At 43.4% G+C, this 14,579-nt stretch overlaps 1 protein-coding gene across 1 annotated transcript in view; it reads left to right on the top strand.

The window, feature by feature from the left end:
- The first annotated feature begins 6,846 nt into the window (after positions 1 to 6,846).
- Positions 6,847 to 14,579, top strand: part of ANKFN1 (ankyrin repeat and fibronectin type III domain containing 1) — a 299,871-nt gene continuing 292,138 nt past the window's right edge. Inside the window, exon 1 of the mRNA XM_042915828.1 lies at positions 6,847 to 6,980. Within this exon, the coding sequence (XP_042771762.1) occupies positions 6,945 to 6,980 (36 nt within the window). The 5' untranslated portion in view covers positions 6,847 to 6,944. The remainder of the gene's footprint in view (positions 6,981 to 14,579) is intronic.

Below are 14,579 nucleotides of genomic sequence, written 5' to 3'. Positions count from 1 at the left end.
GTAGAATTCCCCAGGGAAGCCATCTGGTCCTGGACTCCTATTTGTTGGGAGATTTTTGATAACTGATTCAATTTCTTCACTGGTTATGGGATCTGTTCAAGCTTTCTATTTCCTCCTGTTTGAGTTTTGGAAGTGTGTGGGTGTTTAGGAATTTGTCCATTTCTTCCAGTTTGTTGGCATATAATTTTTCATAGTATTCCCTGAAAATTGCTTGTATTTCTGAGGGATTGGTTGTAATAATTCCATTTTCATTCATGATTTTATCTATTTGGGTCATCTCCCTTTTCTTTTTGAGAAGCCTGGCTCGAGGTTTATCAATTTTGTTTATTTTTTCAAAAAACCAACTCTTGGTTTCATCGATCTGCTCCACTGTTTTTTTAGATTCTATATTGTTTACTTCTGCTCTGATCTTTATTATTTCTCTTCTTCTGCTGGGTTTAGGTTGTCTTTGCTGCTCTTCTTCTATTTCCTTTAGGTGTGCTGTTAGATTTTGTATTTGGGATTTTTCTTGTTTCTGGAGATAGGCCTGGATTGCAATGTATTTTCCTCTCAGAACTGCCTTTGCTGCATCCCAAAGCATTTGGATTGTTGTATTTTCATTTTCGTTTGTTTCCATATATTTTTTAATTTCTTCTCTAATTGCCTGGTTGACCCATTCATTCTTTAGTAGGGTGTTCTTTAACCTCCATGCTTTTGGAGGTTTTCCAGACTTTTTCCTGTGGTTGATTTCAAGCTTCATCACATTGTGGTCTGAAAGTATGCATGGTATGATCTCAATTCTTGTATACTTATGAAGGGCTGTTTTGTGACCCAGTATGTGATCTATCTTGGAGAATGTTGCATGTGCACTCGAGAAGAAAGTATATTCTGTTGCTTTGGGATGCAGAGTTCTAAATATATCTGTCAAGTCCATCTGATCCAATGTATCATTCAGGGCCCTTGTTTCTTTATTGATCATGTGTCTAGATGATCTATCCATTGTTGTAAGTGGGGTATTAAAGTCCCCTGCAATTACCACATTCTTGTCAATAAGGTTGCTTATGTTTGTAATTGTTTTATATATTTGGGGGCTCCCGTATTCGGCGCATAGACATTTATAATGGTTAGTTCTTTGTGATGGATAGACCCTGTAATTATTATATAACGCCCTCCTTTATCTCTTGTTACAGCCTTTAATTTAAAGTCTAGTTTGTCTGATATACGTATGGCTACTCCAGCTTTCTTTTGACTTCCAGTGGCATGATAAATAGTCCTCCATCCCCTCACTCTCAATCTGAAGGTGTCCTCAGGTCTAAAATGAGTCTCTTGTAGACAGCAAATATATGGGTCTTGTTTTTTTATCCATTCTGATACCCTGTGTCTTTTAGTTGGCGCATTTAGTCCATTTACATTCAGTGTTATTATAGAAAGATATGGGTTTAGAGTCACTGTGATGTCTGTAGGTTTCATGCTTGTAGCGATGTCTCTGGTACTTTGTCTCACAGGATCCCCCTTAGGATCTCTTGTAGGGCTGGTTTATCCACTCCACCATGTTTAATGGTGCTATGAAGGCAATGGTGACCACAAGCCATGCACACATCAGTGAAATCCATAAGTTGGGCATCATCTGTCTGTTTCTTTTTTTTTTAATATTTTATTTATTTTTGAGACAGAGAGAGACAGAGCATGAATGGGGGAGGGTCAGAGAGAGAGGGAGACACAGAATCTGAAGCAGGCTCCAGGCTCTGAGCTGTCAGCACAGAGCCCGACGCGGGGCTTGCACTCACAGACCGTGAGATCATGACCTGAGCCGAAGTCGGACGCTTAACCAACTGAGCCACCCAGGCGCCCCATTCATCTGTCTGTTTCTAGGGAGCTTTCAGGGGCTTTCTTGGATTGCAGCCACATATTTGTGTTGGAGAACATAGTTAACATAGCTAAGATATCCAGGGGACAAAACTGCTGGGACTTAATAGCACTAGCTTTCCCTTTTTTCTCTTAAAAATTAAAAAAAAAAATTTTTTTTCTTTAATGTTTGTTTTTGAGATAGAGCAGGAGAAGGGCAGAGAGAGGGGGACAGAATCCGAAGCAGGCATCATACTGTCAGCGCAGAGCCCAATGCGGGTCTCACGAACCGTGAGATCATGACCTGAGCCAAAGTCGGACACTTAATCAACTGAGCCACCCAGGCGCCCCTCTCTCGATAATCTTTTTTGTCTTCTGCACTGTAGCAGAATACATAGGGCTGTACGAATTTCCATAATTTCTTTAGTTTGATTCATATTCTTTTGAAATATCTGTCATCTTGCTTACTTACAGATGCAAACACCCTCCTACTTTCCCCCTTTAATACTACATTTGTAAAGAATAATACTGATGACTGCTACCATTTTTTGAGTACGTATACAAGAGGATAGCCTGCATTAGCTTATATGATTCTCTCAAAAACTGTACAGGGTAGGTATTATTTATCCCAGTTTTAAGATGAGGAAATGAAGCCAGGGGAGGTTACGTAATTTGTTCAGATCACACAGGGAGTAAATGGCAAAGCCAGGATGTGAACTTGGGTCTGTGTGATTCCAAGATTCATGCTCTTTCCATTGCCTGAAGGTAATTGAATAGGCTCTACACAGAGGCAGTGGGGGAAAAGTCTTTTAAGGTCATGTTTGTGTATTTTAATTTAAGATAATAAATAATAGGGAAGGGGATGACATGATGGAAATGGTGCTTAGGGCAGGTGGGGAGAGTCTGGAAGCAAGAAAAACCTTCTTCAGAGGCCCCAAATAGTAACAGGAATTGGGAATGTTGAGCACCTGGATAAGGATGGTGGCTGTAGAAATAGGAGATGGTAGTTCGGAACCAGCAGACTTTGTAGAAAACTAATTGGTGAGATTTGAATCATAACCAAAGGGAAGGGGAGAGAGAAAAGGGATATAGAAAGCAAATTCTTGACAAGTAGGGGCACATTGTCATAACGCTGAGAAGGAAGGAGACTGGTGATGGTATAAAGGGATTCAAAGGGCAGAGGTGGTCTCCTCAAGGTTAAACAGAGAGAGCTAGAAGCAGGGCAGCCATTGTGAACAGTTGGGCCACTTGCACCATGACGGTGCGTCTGCAGGTGTTCATGGTGAAGAAAGGTCTTCCTTGAAGAGGAGGATCTCACCATTGCCAGCCCTTCCCCAGAAACAATGCTTCTTGAGTTTATACTGGCTAAGAGCTGGAGAAAGTATGCTTGAGGCCAGTGAGAAAAGGGACTTTTGTTGAGTCATGCATATGCCTACCCCCTGGCATGGCATTCTGTTTGCCATGGTGACACCCACACACCCCACCCCTTTTCTGCCAGTCTGCCAGCTCAGCCTTCTGGCACCACAGGTGGATTAGGGAGGACTGCCTCTGGAGCTGTCCAGCTCCCTGAATTGGATGGGAGCACTGAACACTTCCATTGCCACAATTCCTGAGAAAGAGGTAGGTCTTCCATTATTTTTTCCCCATTTTGATTTTATATTTGATCGCTTTTATATTTGATCACTGTGGCACCCTCTACTTCATGAAGTAGCATGTTGAGGTCATTTATGTCTCTACCTGTTACCCTCTGGATGTCTTCACATAAGTTTTGTGATCTGGATTGTTGATGACAGCTCTACACCCCTGCCTACAGATGCCTGTGCCCACACTCTGGAAAGTCCCACATAGAGCAGAGGTCATGAAGTAGCAGCCCATGAACTCGATAGATATATTTTGTTTGTCGTATGCAGTGTTTGTGAGCATTTTGAATCAACACTGTTAAATTGGGAAATTTCATACATTTTCACATTTTTGGCTTTTCTTCAAAAAGTAAAAAGTGCTGGCAATCCTGGGCTTCAGTCCCACATGTCAGGCAGTGGCTAGAGATACTACCGTGCCCTTTGAATATAGCATTTAGTCTCTATTTTACCACAGTCTCCACCAGTCCATATTACCTGACACAAGGCCAGCTGCCCTCATTTACTTCAGACTGTAATGTATGACAAGGGTATTAGTTCAAACAAGAGGTGGTTCACCACCAGAAAACGTGAATGCCCTTGAGTGGCAGGTATGGCTGAATTCTAATTCCTTCCCCCTTTCTCCAACTCCTCCTTCTCCTCTCCTTCCTCCTCCTCTCCTTCCTTCTCCTTCTTCACTCTCTCCCCAAAATGCACAGCACGCCATGATGAATGCTGAGTATAAGACATTGCTCCTTCCTTCTGGTGAAGCACAACATAATTCTAAGTGAGCATCCTTCCACCGAAACCCTCCTTCCACAGCACCTTACCCAGGGCTCCCTGGCACAAGCAGAGAGGTCTGGCAAGTCGATTTGGGGTGCTGTCTGTGACAGTGCCATTGGTTGTGTTACATATGAGCAGAGTAAAATGCAAGAGAAAGAATGTGGTGAAATAAAATGACCTGAGTATTTCAGAGAAGAGGTAAGATACTGGGTGAGTAAATGCAGTCTCTGAGGCAAAGCTGGGCAGTGCAGATGACAGAAAGCCTCAGATATTGGACTCGGTCTAAGGACAGTGGATAGACGTGGCAGTATCTTACTCTGAAGAGTGGCATGACCAGACAGGAGGGCCAGGATGAGAGGCATGCCTCCGCCTAAAGTCAGAGGCCACTCGGGAAGATAGGAGGGGGCATTTCCATTCATGGAGTCCCGTCTACTCTGCCCACTTGGTCTGTATCTCTGGGCCTCAGTCTTCATCTATGACCTTCAGATGACCTGAAAGCATTAGTCTGTCTTTTTGGCAGAGACTCTGGCACTTAGCACTCTCCACCTGCTGTTTCCATTGTGAAGGTGCAGTGAGGCCAGGACCCTGATCCCTTTGGCTGGAATTTTCCCCTGGTTGACAAGTTAGTGCTGTGGGCCATGCAAAGTAGGTCCTGTGTCAGCATCCCCTAGAGAGAATGAGAGGGAAATCTGGGCCCACAAATCCCAACTAATAAGAGTGTCCAGAAGGCTATTTTCTTGTGGTTATGCACCAGGCATATCTTGTGTATTTTGGTAGTAGGTTTTGATAGATTTAAATTAGTCTTTTTGTAAAAGAGAAGCAGCATCACAGAGTATGGAATGTGCCATGATGGTGCTATCTCCAGCCATTCTACCACGAGGTCATGTGTATTACCCAGGGTTTCTTTCCAGGAGGCAGGCTGAAAAAGCCAAGGGTATTGACAAGAAATAAGCATGGACCCTGCCAGCCTAACTGGGCCTGTTTGCAGCTCAGAGCTCCTGGGATTTTACAGCCACAGTCTGACAGACAAAACCACCGAGAGAGCTGGTTTTCATCCATTAAATAAATGCATTACTTCTTTTACTCTCAGCTACACTTGCTGCAATAGGCTTAAGTGATATTTCAGGACTGAATCCTTCATTTTACATAAATCTTAAATTTCACAGGCACAGATACTATGCCTTCAACATCTCCTGAGTCCTCCCTGGGGCCTAATGTAGTTGACAATAAAACATTCAAAAATGGACTCATTGATCCTCCGTCCTTAAGGATCATGCACCTGCTATGTAGTAGGCATATTAGTAGGTATTTAAGAGAGAAAAGAAAGAAAGAAAGAAAGAAAGAAAGAAAGAAAGAAAGAAAGAAAGAAAGAAGAAAAGGAGTGAAGCATGGTGCTTTCCTTCTTGGAGATTATTTTATGGTAGAGGAAATCCCTACGATCATATACACAGGCACCAATGATGTGTATCAGTTTTGCTTGGTACTTCACTATCAGTGTGAATAACTTCACCCCATGTTTAGCCCAGACCAGATGCAGAGGTGGCCAGTATCTGTTTTCCTTTATTGATTTGCCTTTTTTGTGTTTAAACTTGTACAACAACATTTGGATAGAGAATTCTCTGTTCTAAAAAAGCAGTTAGACATCACGGTCAGAGATAATGGGCTTTGGGCTTGAGTCTGTCTACTACCATTCAGTCATGGGTCATTGGGTAAGCCATGTCCTCGAGCCTCAACTGCTCCATTTATTGCGTTTTTATCCTCTTACCTTGCTAGAAAGATAAGATGCTGGAACAAGTCATCCTTCTACAACCATTCAGGCTGCTGATGTTTTATTGAGCGCTTGCCCTGTGCCAGGCACTAGGCTTGTAATCGACATCCATCCAAACTTTCCAAACTACTGTTCAGTCTGGTCTAGCCTTGACAAATGGGTTTCAAAATAAGCATGTACAAAATGTTCCTCCTTTGGCATCTTCCCTAAGAGAATTTATTCTGAAAAGGAAAGCCAACGCAGGTCCCTAAAATGCAGGGCAAATGAGAATTTGCTTCACGGTCAAAATGATACTACCATCTCCAGGCCGGGCCCCACCAGGCTTCCAGAAAACAGGCAGACAGCTCCTCCGACGAGTCCAGGAGCCAAAATAATCCAGCTCGAAGCTTCAACTAAGCATTTTAACTAATTAATTGTGCATCTGATCAATGTTCAGCCTCTGCTGAAGGAGGCTGGGACATACCCTTTGCAACTTTCCCATCACTGTCTCCCCTGTGATACAGATTTGAATCTCCTTTTGGGGAGCAGGAAAGCCAACGCCAATCTGATCACAGCACCATAGATAAACTTACTCCCTCGCCACCGGGGTGCCTCCTCAAACTGCATTTTCACCATTTCTTTCATTCTTTGAAAGTGATTTCTTTGTGAGAAGCATGTGTGAGGCTTCCCCTCCCTCTGCTCTTGACCCTGTGCAGAGATTTGGCCACTGCTGGAGCCAGGCCGTGGGAGAGGCAGCCATTCTTCGCCTCCCAGGACAAAGAGAGTTCCCTTGGTAACGGGAACCGCGTGGAGGTTCGAGAAGGGGTTTCCCTCCACCCCCCAGGTTCTCTTTCAACTCAAGAGCTCAACCCGGTCTCTCATGGAGGCGTCTCTAACCAGGGTAGGAAAACCGCAGTTTTGAATATCAGTAATTGGCGTTTGGAGACAATGCTTTGCATGCAACAGGCAGGAAAATGTGGGGAGAGTGGATGAGTGAACTCAGCGAGCGGGTAAGCATCCTGGGTCAGGCGGAGGGAAAGCTGGTTTCGTTTCTGTGCGCTGCAAAGTCTTGGTCCCAAGTAGTTTGGGGCTGTGATAAAGTGTGTCTTTATCTTTTGGGAGGTGAGAGAATGGGGCATGTGGAAGGAGAGAAGCTTCTAGAGGCAAGTATGTACCTTTTTTTTTCCGGTTTCTCTTTTATCCTTGGTTTTTACTTCTATAAATACAAAGCAATCAGGAATGGTGCGTTTCTGTGTTAATGTCAACTCTTGCTCATTATTTCTGCCAGTGTACTTGTGGCTCGCTCTTGCTTGCTCTATCTGCCTCTCTCTCTTACCCTTTCACTCTTTTTGGACTTTATTGTCTGGGTGATGGAGAGGAAAGATTTGTTCTAAAGGCAAGGGTGAGCTTTTCTTATAGGAGGTCATCTCTGAACAACTGAGCCAGGGCTTAGCACAGTTGGGACTGACTGACGTTAAGTCCCCCTACTGATCTCACAGGTTGTATGGGTACTTGAATCCCTGTCACTGACCCAGGTTGTTCTAGAAGACCTCAAATGTGCCATTGATTGATGGAGGGAATGTCTGTTATTGACTAGGTTAGTAGTAACCAAAAGTCTCTGCATTCTCATATCAAAAGTTGCTACAATAATGCAGAAGATAATCTTTGAAGTCTGGGCTGAGGGCTGGCTTCCCTTTCCTTTTCTTTCCTTTTTTTTCCTTTCACTTTTCCTTTCCTCTCCCTTCCCCTCTCTCTCTTCCTCTCTCTTCCTCCCTCTCTCTCTCTTTTTAAGAATCATATGCAGAGGGAGGCCTAAGCATAACTGAGGAAGCTTTGGAAGGTGCTTTAAGAATCTCTTTGAGATTAAACTGATTACTGCATTCACCTATTAATCAACATTTAAATGCACCCCAAAAATCCAATTTCTTTCATTCTGTGTTCAGACTTCCAGTAAACTCTTTGGGGACAGGGACTCTAGTGTTTTCATTGTTGCACCCCCAGACTCTCAGCAATTATGGGACCAGCCATATTGGATGCTCCATCTATGTAGAATTGAATTGATTCTTCAGTGAGCAGCCTGGGATGTTACAGATTGTGTACTTCTAACATTTTGCATGCAGTGTGGAGCTAGGACCAGTTTTGTGATCAGGAAACTCAGGCTATAGACTCACAAGTGACATTAATAAGCAGCAGGACCTTAGCCAAGCTATTTCAGTTCTCTGGCTCTTGGTTTCTCCACCCATTAAGTAACAGTGTTTGGATAAGAATGGTGTTTTCCCACCAAAAGTGCTTACCTGAGGTTTTCATGCTGCCCTTAAGCCTGGGGAGAGGATTTAGCAGTGGTGGCAGTCTGGTCAGGAACAGCCCCTGCAGAAAAGGATGGTGCAGATGGTGGAGGAGGTGGAACAACAAGTGGCTTGGCGGCTGGCAGCTGGAAAACCTTGGACCTTCGATGACCTCTGCCATTCAGTTGTGAGACTAATCTTTCCCAGTTTGGTGGCACCTCTCCTGTATTACATACTTTCTAAGGATGAGACGAAGGAGTACCCTAATTTTTTTTGTTGTTCTGCCAAAGGCAAGCAAGCTGTGCTTCCTAGAAGGGGATTCAAGGACAAAATTTCACACTGCTGATAGATTTGAAACACTGCCCTCAGAGTGGTGGTCAACTGGTTCTGAGCCAGTCACACTGTTGCCTCATTCCAATGTTTTCTCTCATTTATTCAACAATCAGTAGATAGCCGTTGAAAGCCTATGAGATTAGATGACATTTGTCAGTGAACAAGACAAATCCCTTGCCTTCACAAGGCAAGAGAGAAGAAGAAAAAAGGTAAATGTGATTATTGGCTAGTGTGATAGGAGCTACAACGAAAACAAAAGGACCATCAGGAGACAGAGTGATTAGTGGTGCTTTTATGGATAAGGTGGTCAGGAAGGTTCTCTCTGAGGAGGTGACATTTAAGCTGAGGCATCAATTAAGTGAGGGGATGAGCCATTCTGATCCACAGAGCATAGTGTTCCAGGCTGGAGAGCCACAATGGTGAAAATCTTGACGTGGGAGTCTGCTTGACGTGTGTAAGGCAAAGCAAAGTGTGTGGGGCTGGAACAGAGTAAGTGAGGCAGAGAAGAAAGGTCAGAGAGGGTGGAGCAAGATAGCAGAGACCATAGTGGCCTCATAAAACGTGGGAAGGATTTGGGATCTATGCTGTTGTGCTCATTTGGAATGGCTTTATTCTATCCAACGTGTGACGGGAAGCCAATGGGCAGATTTGCACCTGGAAGTGACAATATCTGATCACTCCAACAACTGCGGAGAGAACAGTACGTCAGAGACAACATCTGAAAAATGGTTAGCATGAAGGGATTGAAAACTAAACTGCCTACACAGAAGGCTACGTGGTGAAAAGGAAATTTGGGTATGGTTAGACAGACCTGGATTTGAATTTTGACCTGGTAACTTGGTCATTAGGTGGCTTGGGCAAGTCATTTAACATCCCCGATCTCTGTTTCCTCATCTGTTAAAGAGGGAACATATTACCTACCTTGGTGCGCTATGAAGAAGAAAGGAGAGTATGTATGTTATCTCATGGCAGATGCTCACAGTGATAACCCTTCCTGTAAAACAAATTGTGTGGCCTTTGCTTTGTTGGCCATCAACAACTCCATTGACGAGCAAGACAACTGAAGATGTCAGGCACATGACCAGTCTCACATGTCACCCTCTCTACAACATGCTTCCTTTGGGAGGAGTGAGTGGTGAGAAAGGAAGAAGTGACTTGCCTGAAGTCATGCACGTGGTGAAGGTTAGGGCTGTGACTGGGGGCCAGGTCTTTATTCGCATGTAGTGTTCTTTCTTCTATGCCAGGGGTCAGCAAACTAAGGCCCCACAAGCCAGATCCAACTTGTCCCCTATTTTAATAGAGAACATTTTATTGGAACACAGCCATACTCATTCATTTGCAAACTGACTATGGCTGCTTTAGCACCAGGTCAGCAGAGATGAGCTTTTGCAACCAAGCTTGCATGGCCTATAAAGGCTAAAATATTTATTTATTGGCTCTTCTACAAAGTTTGCCAATTTTAGTCCTACACCATTCTGCTCCCCTAATTGGAATGGCTTTACTGTATTTAGCTTATGTATCATCAGCTAGGAAGGGGACACCATCTCCAGGTCTCTCAAATAGCACAACTGAGAGAGTCTCTTAGGGAGGGCATGGTCCTGGTGGAATAATATAGCAAGTGACCTTGGGCCACTGGTATCCAGCATAGGAGCACTGGTCACCTAGGGAAGGTGGCAAAGAGGGAGGATGAGGACTCTGGCCAAAGGGGCATAGATGGGGGGAAAGGACCTAAACCTTTGCCCTTAGCTATTTCAAACCACAAAGACAGCTATCTAAACCTGAGGTGAGGAGGAAGCTCGACAGCTCAGGAGACAGGCAGATGCAGAAGGTTTATTTGACCACCTCAACTTGAATGTGCACTGAACTGGGACTGTCTGGGAGACATCTACCAGGGAGTAGGCAGACCCCAGGGCACATCACCTCATACTCCCATGAATATGACCATGACTATGACTCTGCTTGCTTATTCTCAGACACCATGGCTCAAACATCTTAAGGCTACTTGGAGGGTCCTCCTTCTTCTCAAGACTTTAGGACTCCATTGGGACTATGGTGTCTTCTCAGAGACTCTTTCTTTGCCTGGCACTCAGGAAGGCCATAGATTGACTTCATTCTCTTTGACCTCCAAGTTCCTACCGATGTACTTAGGTGGATCCTTCTACTAGGACTCTGGTGCATTTGGTCCCAACACATGATGATTTACCTACTTCAAGGTTTTAATCTTGTGTTTGAGGGTACATTTATAAGTGTGAACCTACTGGTCAGAAAGCAGTGATTGCTTCACTTGATTAGATGTGTGGAATCCAAGTTTGACCTTCATGCTTAGGTATTCCTCTTGACTCTTGGTTTCAGACTTCAGTTGTTGCCGTAAGCGGTGGAAACTGGGTTACACAGTTCTTCAACTCCAGGTAATATAAATACAGTACCATGTATTTCTTGGCACTTTTAACTTTCCAACCAGCCTACATGGAGAACACCCTAGCTTTTGGGAATGCTAAATAATTCACCAGACAGATCGGCCATGGTGTTTCAGAGCTCAGTAGGCTCCTTCCACTGATCCAATGAACAGATGTGCTAATTTTTTGCTTGCTCGAAATGCTTCAGTCATTTGAACATCATGGACTCAGGGCTTGGATCAGCCATACTGTGTCCTGACACACTCACTAACTCACAGACCAAGCAACTCCCCTCACATACACCTCAAGGGCTATCTTGTCTAATTCCTAATTCCTAGAACCAGGTCAATAATTATGAAATCAAGTAGCATAATGGCCCAGTTCCAACATGGGCCCTCCCTACCCAAGACCTTTTTAAAAAGAAAAGGAAGCAAAAACTTCCTTATGTCCAATCAACCATTCCCTTCCGGTATCTTCTTCCGCTCCAGTGCTTAGATGAGATTAGGGCCATTGCAGAAGTGGCTAATGAAACTACAGGTTTCCCCAGCTATCAAAAGCAGAGCATCCCTACAAAACCTTTCGTGAGCCTAAATGGCATAAAGCAAAGAAGCAATTAGCATTCAATTATATGGGACATTTTTTGCACTGTCCCAGACCCCCAAAATAATTTTTTTAAGCTTTTCTGATACCTTGGGACACATCTTGTTAACAGATACACAAAATAAATCAAGATAAAGTGCTCACGCTCTCAGACACAGTTCAAAGTATGGCACTTGATGCTGAAAGGCTGAGTGAGTATGGTTCCTGGGGAAGGAGCTTGGCGGGGCTGCTCGAGGTGCACGCTGCCTCCATAATGGCCTGCTGCGAAACAGATGCTGAATGCTGTGTATGCCTTTCTCCATTTTTTGGTGAAAGCAAAAGTCTTCTTTGGATTTCTTTCAGTTAGCAAAAACAGGTACTGATGCAGGTCTTTGGTAAAAGCAAAGCGGCATAAAGCAAACTTTGGAAAAGCAGGGGATGGCTGTATAACAAAACGGCCAGCAGATCCCACACACTTTAGGCTGGTAGCAGAGCTGGTAGCCTTCATGAAATCACTGGGAGCTCCAGGCAAAGCAAGTGGGGCTACAACAGCCCCTGCCTTCTTAGTACTTGCCATTGAAAGAAGGAACTGCTAGGCTGACGTGAGCAGGCCAGGGCAAGGGGGTGAAGACAGACAACTAACCAGCGTGTGGAGACGAAGGGAATGCTACAGAAGGAGCCCACGCTAAAAATAAGTGATTTTTTACAAGTGTGGTTAACTTTACGGAGACTTAAAATTACGAAACACAGCATGCATTTTCCCCCTAAAAGAAAAGCTTTGAGAAAGTTTGAGCTGCCTCACATGAAAAGCTACAGAAAAGGAAAGTATCTGTGAAAGCTTTTAAAATTATGACCATATTTCAAGTATGATAATCATCAGGAATAGTTAATGCTCTCAGAATTAGACTGATGTAGAATTACTTTATTTGAATCAATCTAGTCATTTGTGTTGCCCCATCAAAAAAGACTCCCTAGCACTCTTATTTATGGAAAATATCTACCATCATCTAGGAGCAATTCAGGCCAGGAAAAGAGAAGAAAAAAAAAAAAAAAGAAGAAGAAGAAGAGGAAGAAATGGGCCAATTTCATCGAATTCTGTCTAGTGTGACAATTTTCCTGTCTCCCAAGTGAAAGTAATCATTCATTTTGTATTTAATCTGTAGCCAGAAAAATGATATTCGATGCTAAGTATGACATTTTGTGTTGTGTTTAGTTGGGATTGGAACCAGCTGATTGACCCAACCAGTTAAGATGGCGCCCTTATGAATCAGTCTTTGCGATGTAACCACCTAATGTTCATAATTTGGAATTGGGCATCTATCACACAGCCCTGCCCTGTCTCTAGTTCGCTTTTTATTTCAGCCTATCACAGTTGGCCTGAGCAGATGGGGCTTCTGCGGGTTTTCAACATTCTTCCAGCAACATGAGATTTATAGCATTATCTTTGTCCAGCCAGCATTTATTTCCCCAGATATAATTTTGTTCCCGTTTTATATGATGTTGACAAGTAGTAAATGCTGGGTATTTTGGTGCCATGTGATTAAAGCTAGTAGTGCCTGAGAGTGTCCTCCAGCGTGAGTCCTCTCTAATCCCCCTCTTTCCAAGACACACACATTAATAATTCTTTAGCACCGGTAGTTACTGTTTTTTCTGAACACTGTTAGTCTTGCAGTCTGATGAAAAGCTTTTGTGTTTGAGGTTTGGGTTGTGTTTTTGTTTATTGTACAGAAAGGTGGAAGGGTGGAGAGAAATGGGGGACTGTCAACTCGGCATGTTGTCAGTGCAGGGATGGTAATGGAAAGTGAATTTTAAAATTATGGGATATAAAGTGGGGACCAGAGGGGAGGAGTAATTAGAGGATTTGGCCAGAGGAGGTGGGGGCGGGGCGGAGGGCAGGGCAAGGAAATGGGAGGGGTGGGCCATCTGGTGTTAATCTCCTGCTGTGTGTTTGCAGGGCAAAATAGTCAGGGTACTTTGTCAAGGTACAGTCTGCTTTTGCAGACACAGATGGAGCAAAAGGGAGATTAATACATGTGGTTCTAACCACCTTTCATATCTTTACAGCTAAACATTATTTATAGAAATCAATTAGTCCTCTGTCTGTGCAATTTTATTATGAGGCTCTGTCCAAGTTTCTGGCAAGCTCTTTAAGAGGATGATTGATGGTAAACTTTCAGAATGAATAAAAAATGAACCCTCCCCTAGGAATTGGTGTAGTGGAGAGAAAGGTAAATGATAAAAATTACAAACTCTGCAAGTCACTAGAAAACTAATGTAGGATCAGTGTGGTCCTTGTTATACTATTTTTTTCCTTGCAGATTTCTTTCTTCTTTCTTCTTTTTCTTCTTCTTTCTTCTTTTCTCTTTTCTTTTCCTCTGTTCTCTTTCTTTCTCTTTTTCTTTCTTTTTTCCTTCTCTTTCTCTGTCTCTTTGTTTCTGTCTTTCCTTGTTTCTTTCTGTATTTCTTTGTTTCTTTGACTTTCTGTCTTTCTTCCTTTTGCACACTCAGCTAGCTATTTGCTATGGAAACTTTAGGAGAGCCTGATACCTACAACTGAGCTTGTGGGAAAGTAAAGGTTTCTTCATTTGCCAAGCTAGTAAATGCCACTTTGATTACTGATGCTCACACAAGATAAAAGAATCCCAGGAAAAAATGAAACAGAACTTTCATGTTTTGTCTTCTGGAAACTTTTATAAGAGATGGGAGCTGCCAGTTGGCCTCTCTTAAATGAGTCTAGGAGCCAAGTAATGATAAATACAAACTCCCATTGCAGTGAATTCCATAGAAGATGCATATTGATTTATTTGGAAATTCTAGCCTTGGTAGTCTGTTACCAAAGCTCCTGCCCCTAGGCTTAGAAACGAATTTGGGGCAAAGTTCACACTCCCAGGGTTTCGACATGAAATAGTTGTGATAGCCTGGATGTGAGGACACAATTATCAAATCAAACAAAGTTCTAAATCCAGGAGAGGACAGGAGACAGTGGCAAGGATGCACAGGTCCTAACTCCAGCTCC

This window comes from Panthera leo, chromosome E1, assembly GCF_018350215.1.
Source record: "Panthera leo isolate Ple1 chromosome E1, P.leo_Ple1_pat1.1, whole genome shotgun sequence".
Classification (NCBI taxonomy): Eukaryota; Metazoa; Chordata; class Mammalia; order Carnivora; family Felidae; genus Panthera; species Panthera leo.
The sequence above is the reverse complement of the archived record's forward strand: the minus strand, read 5'-3'. Positions and strand labels throughout refer to the sequence as shown.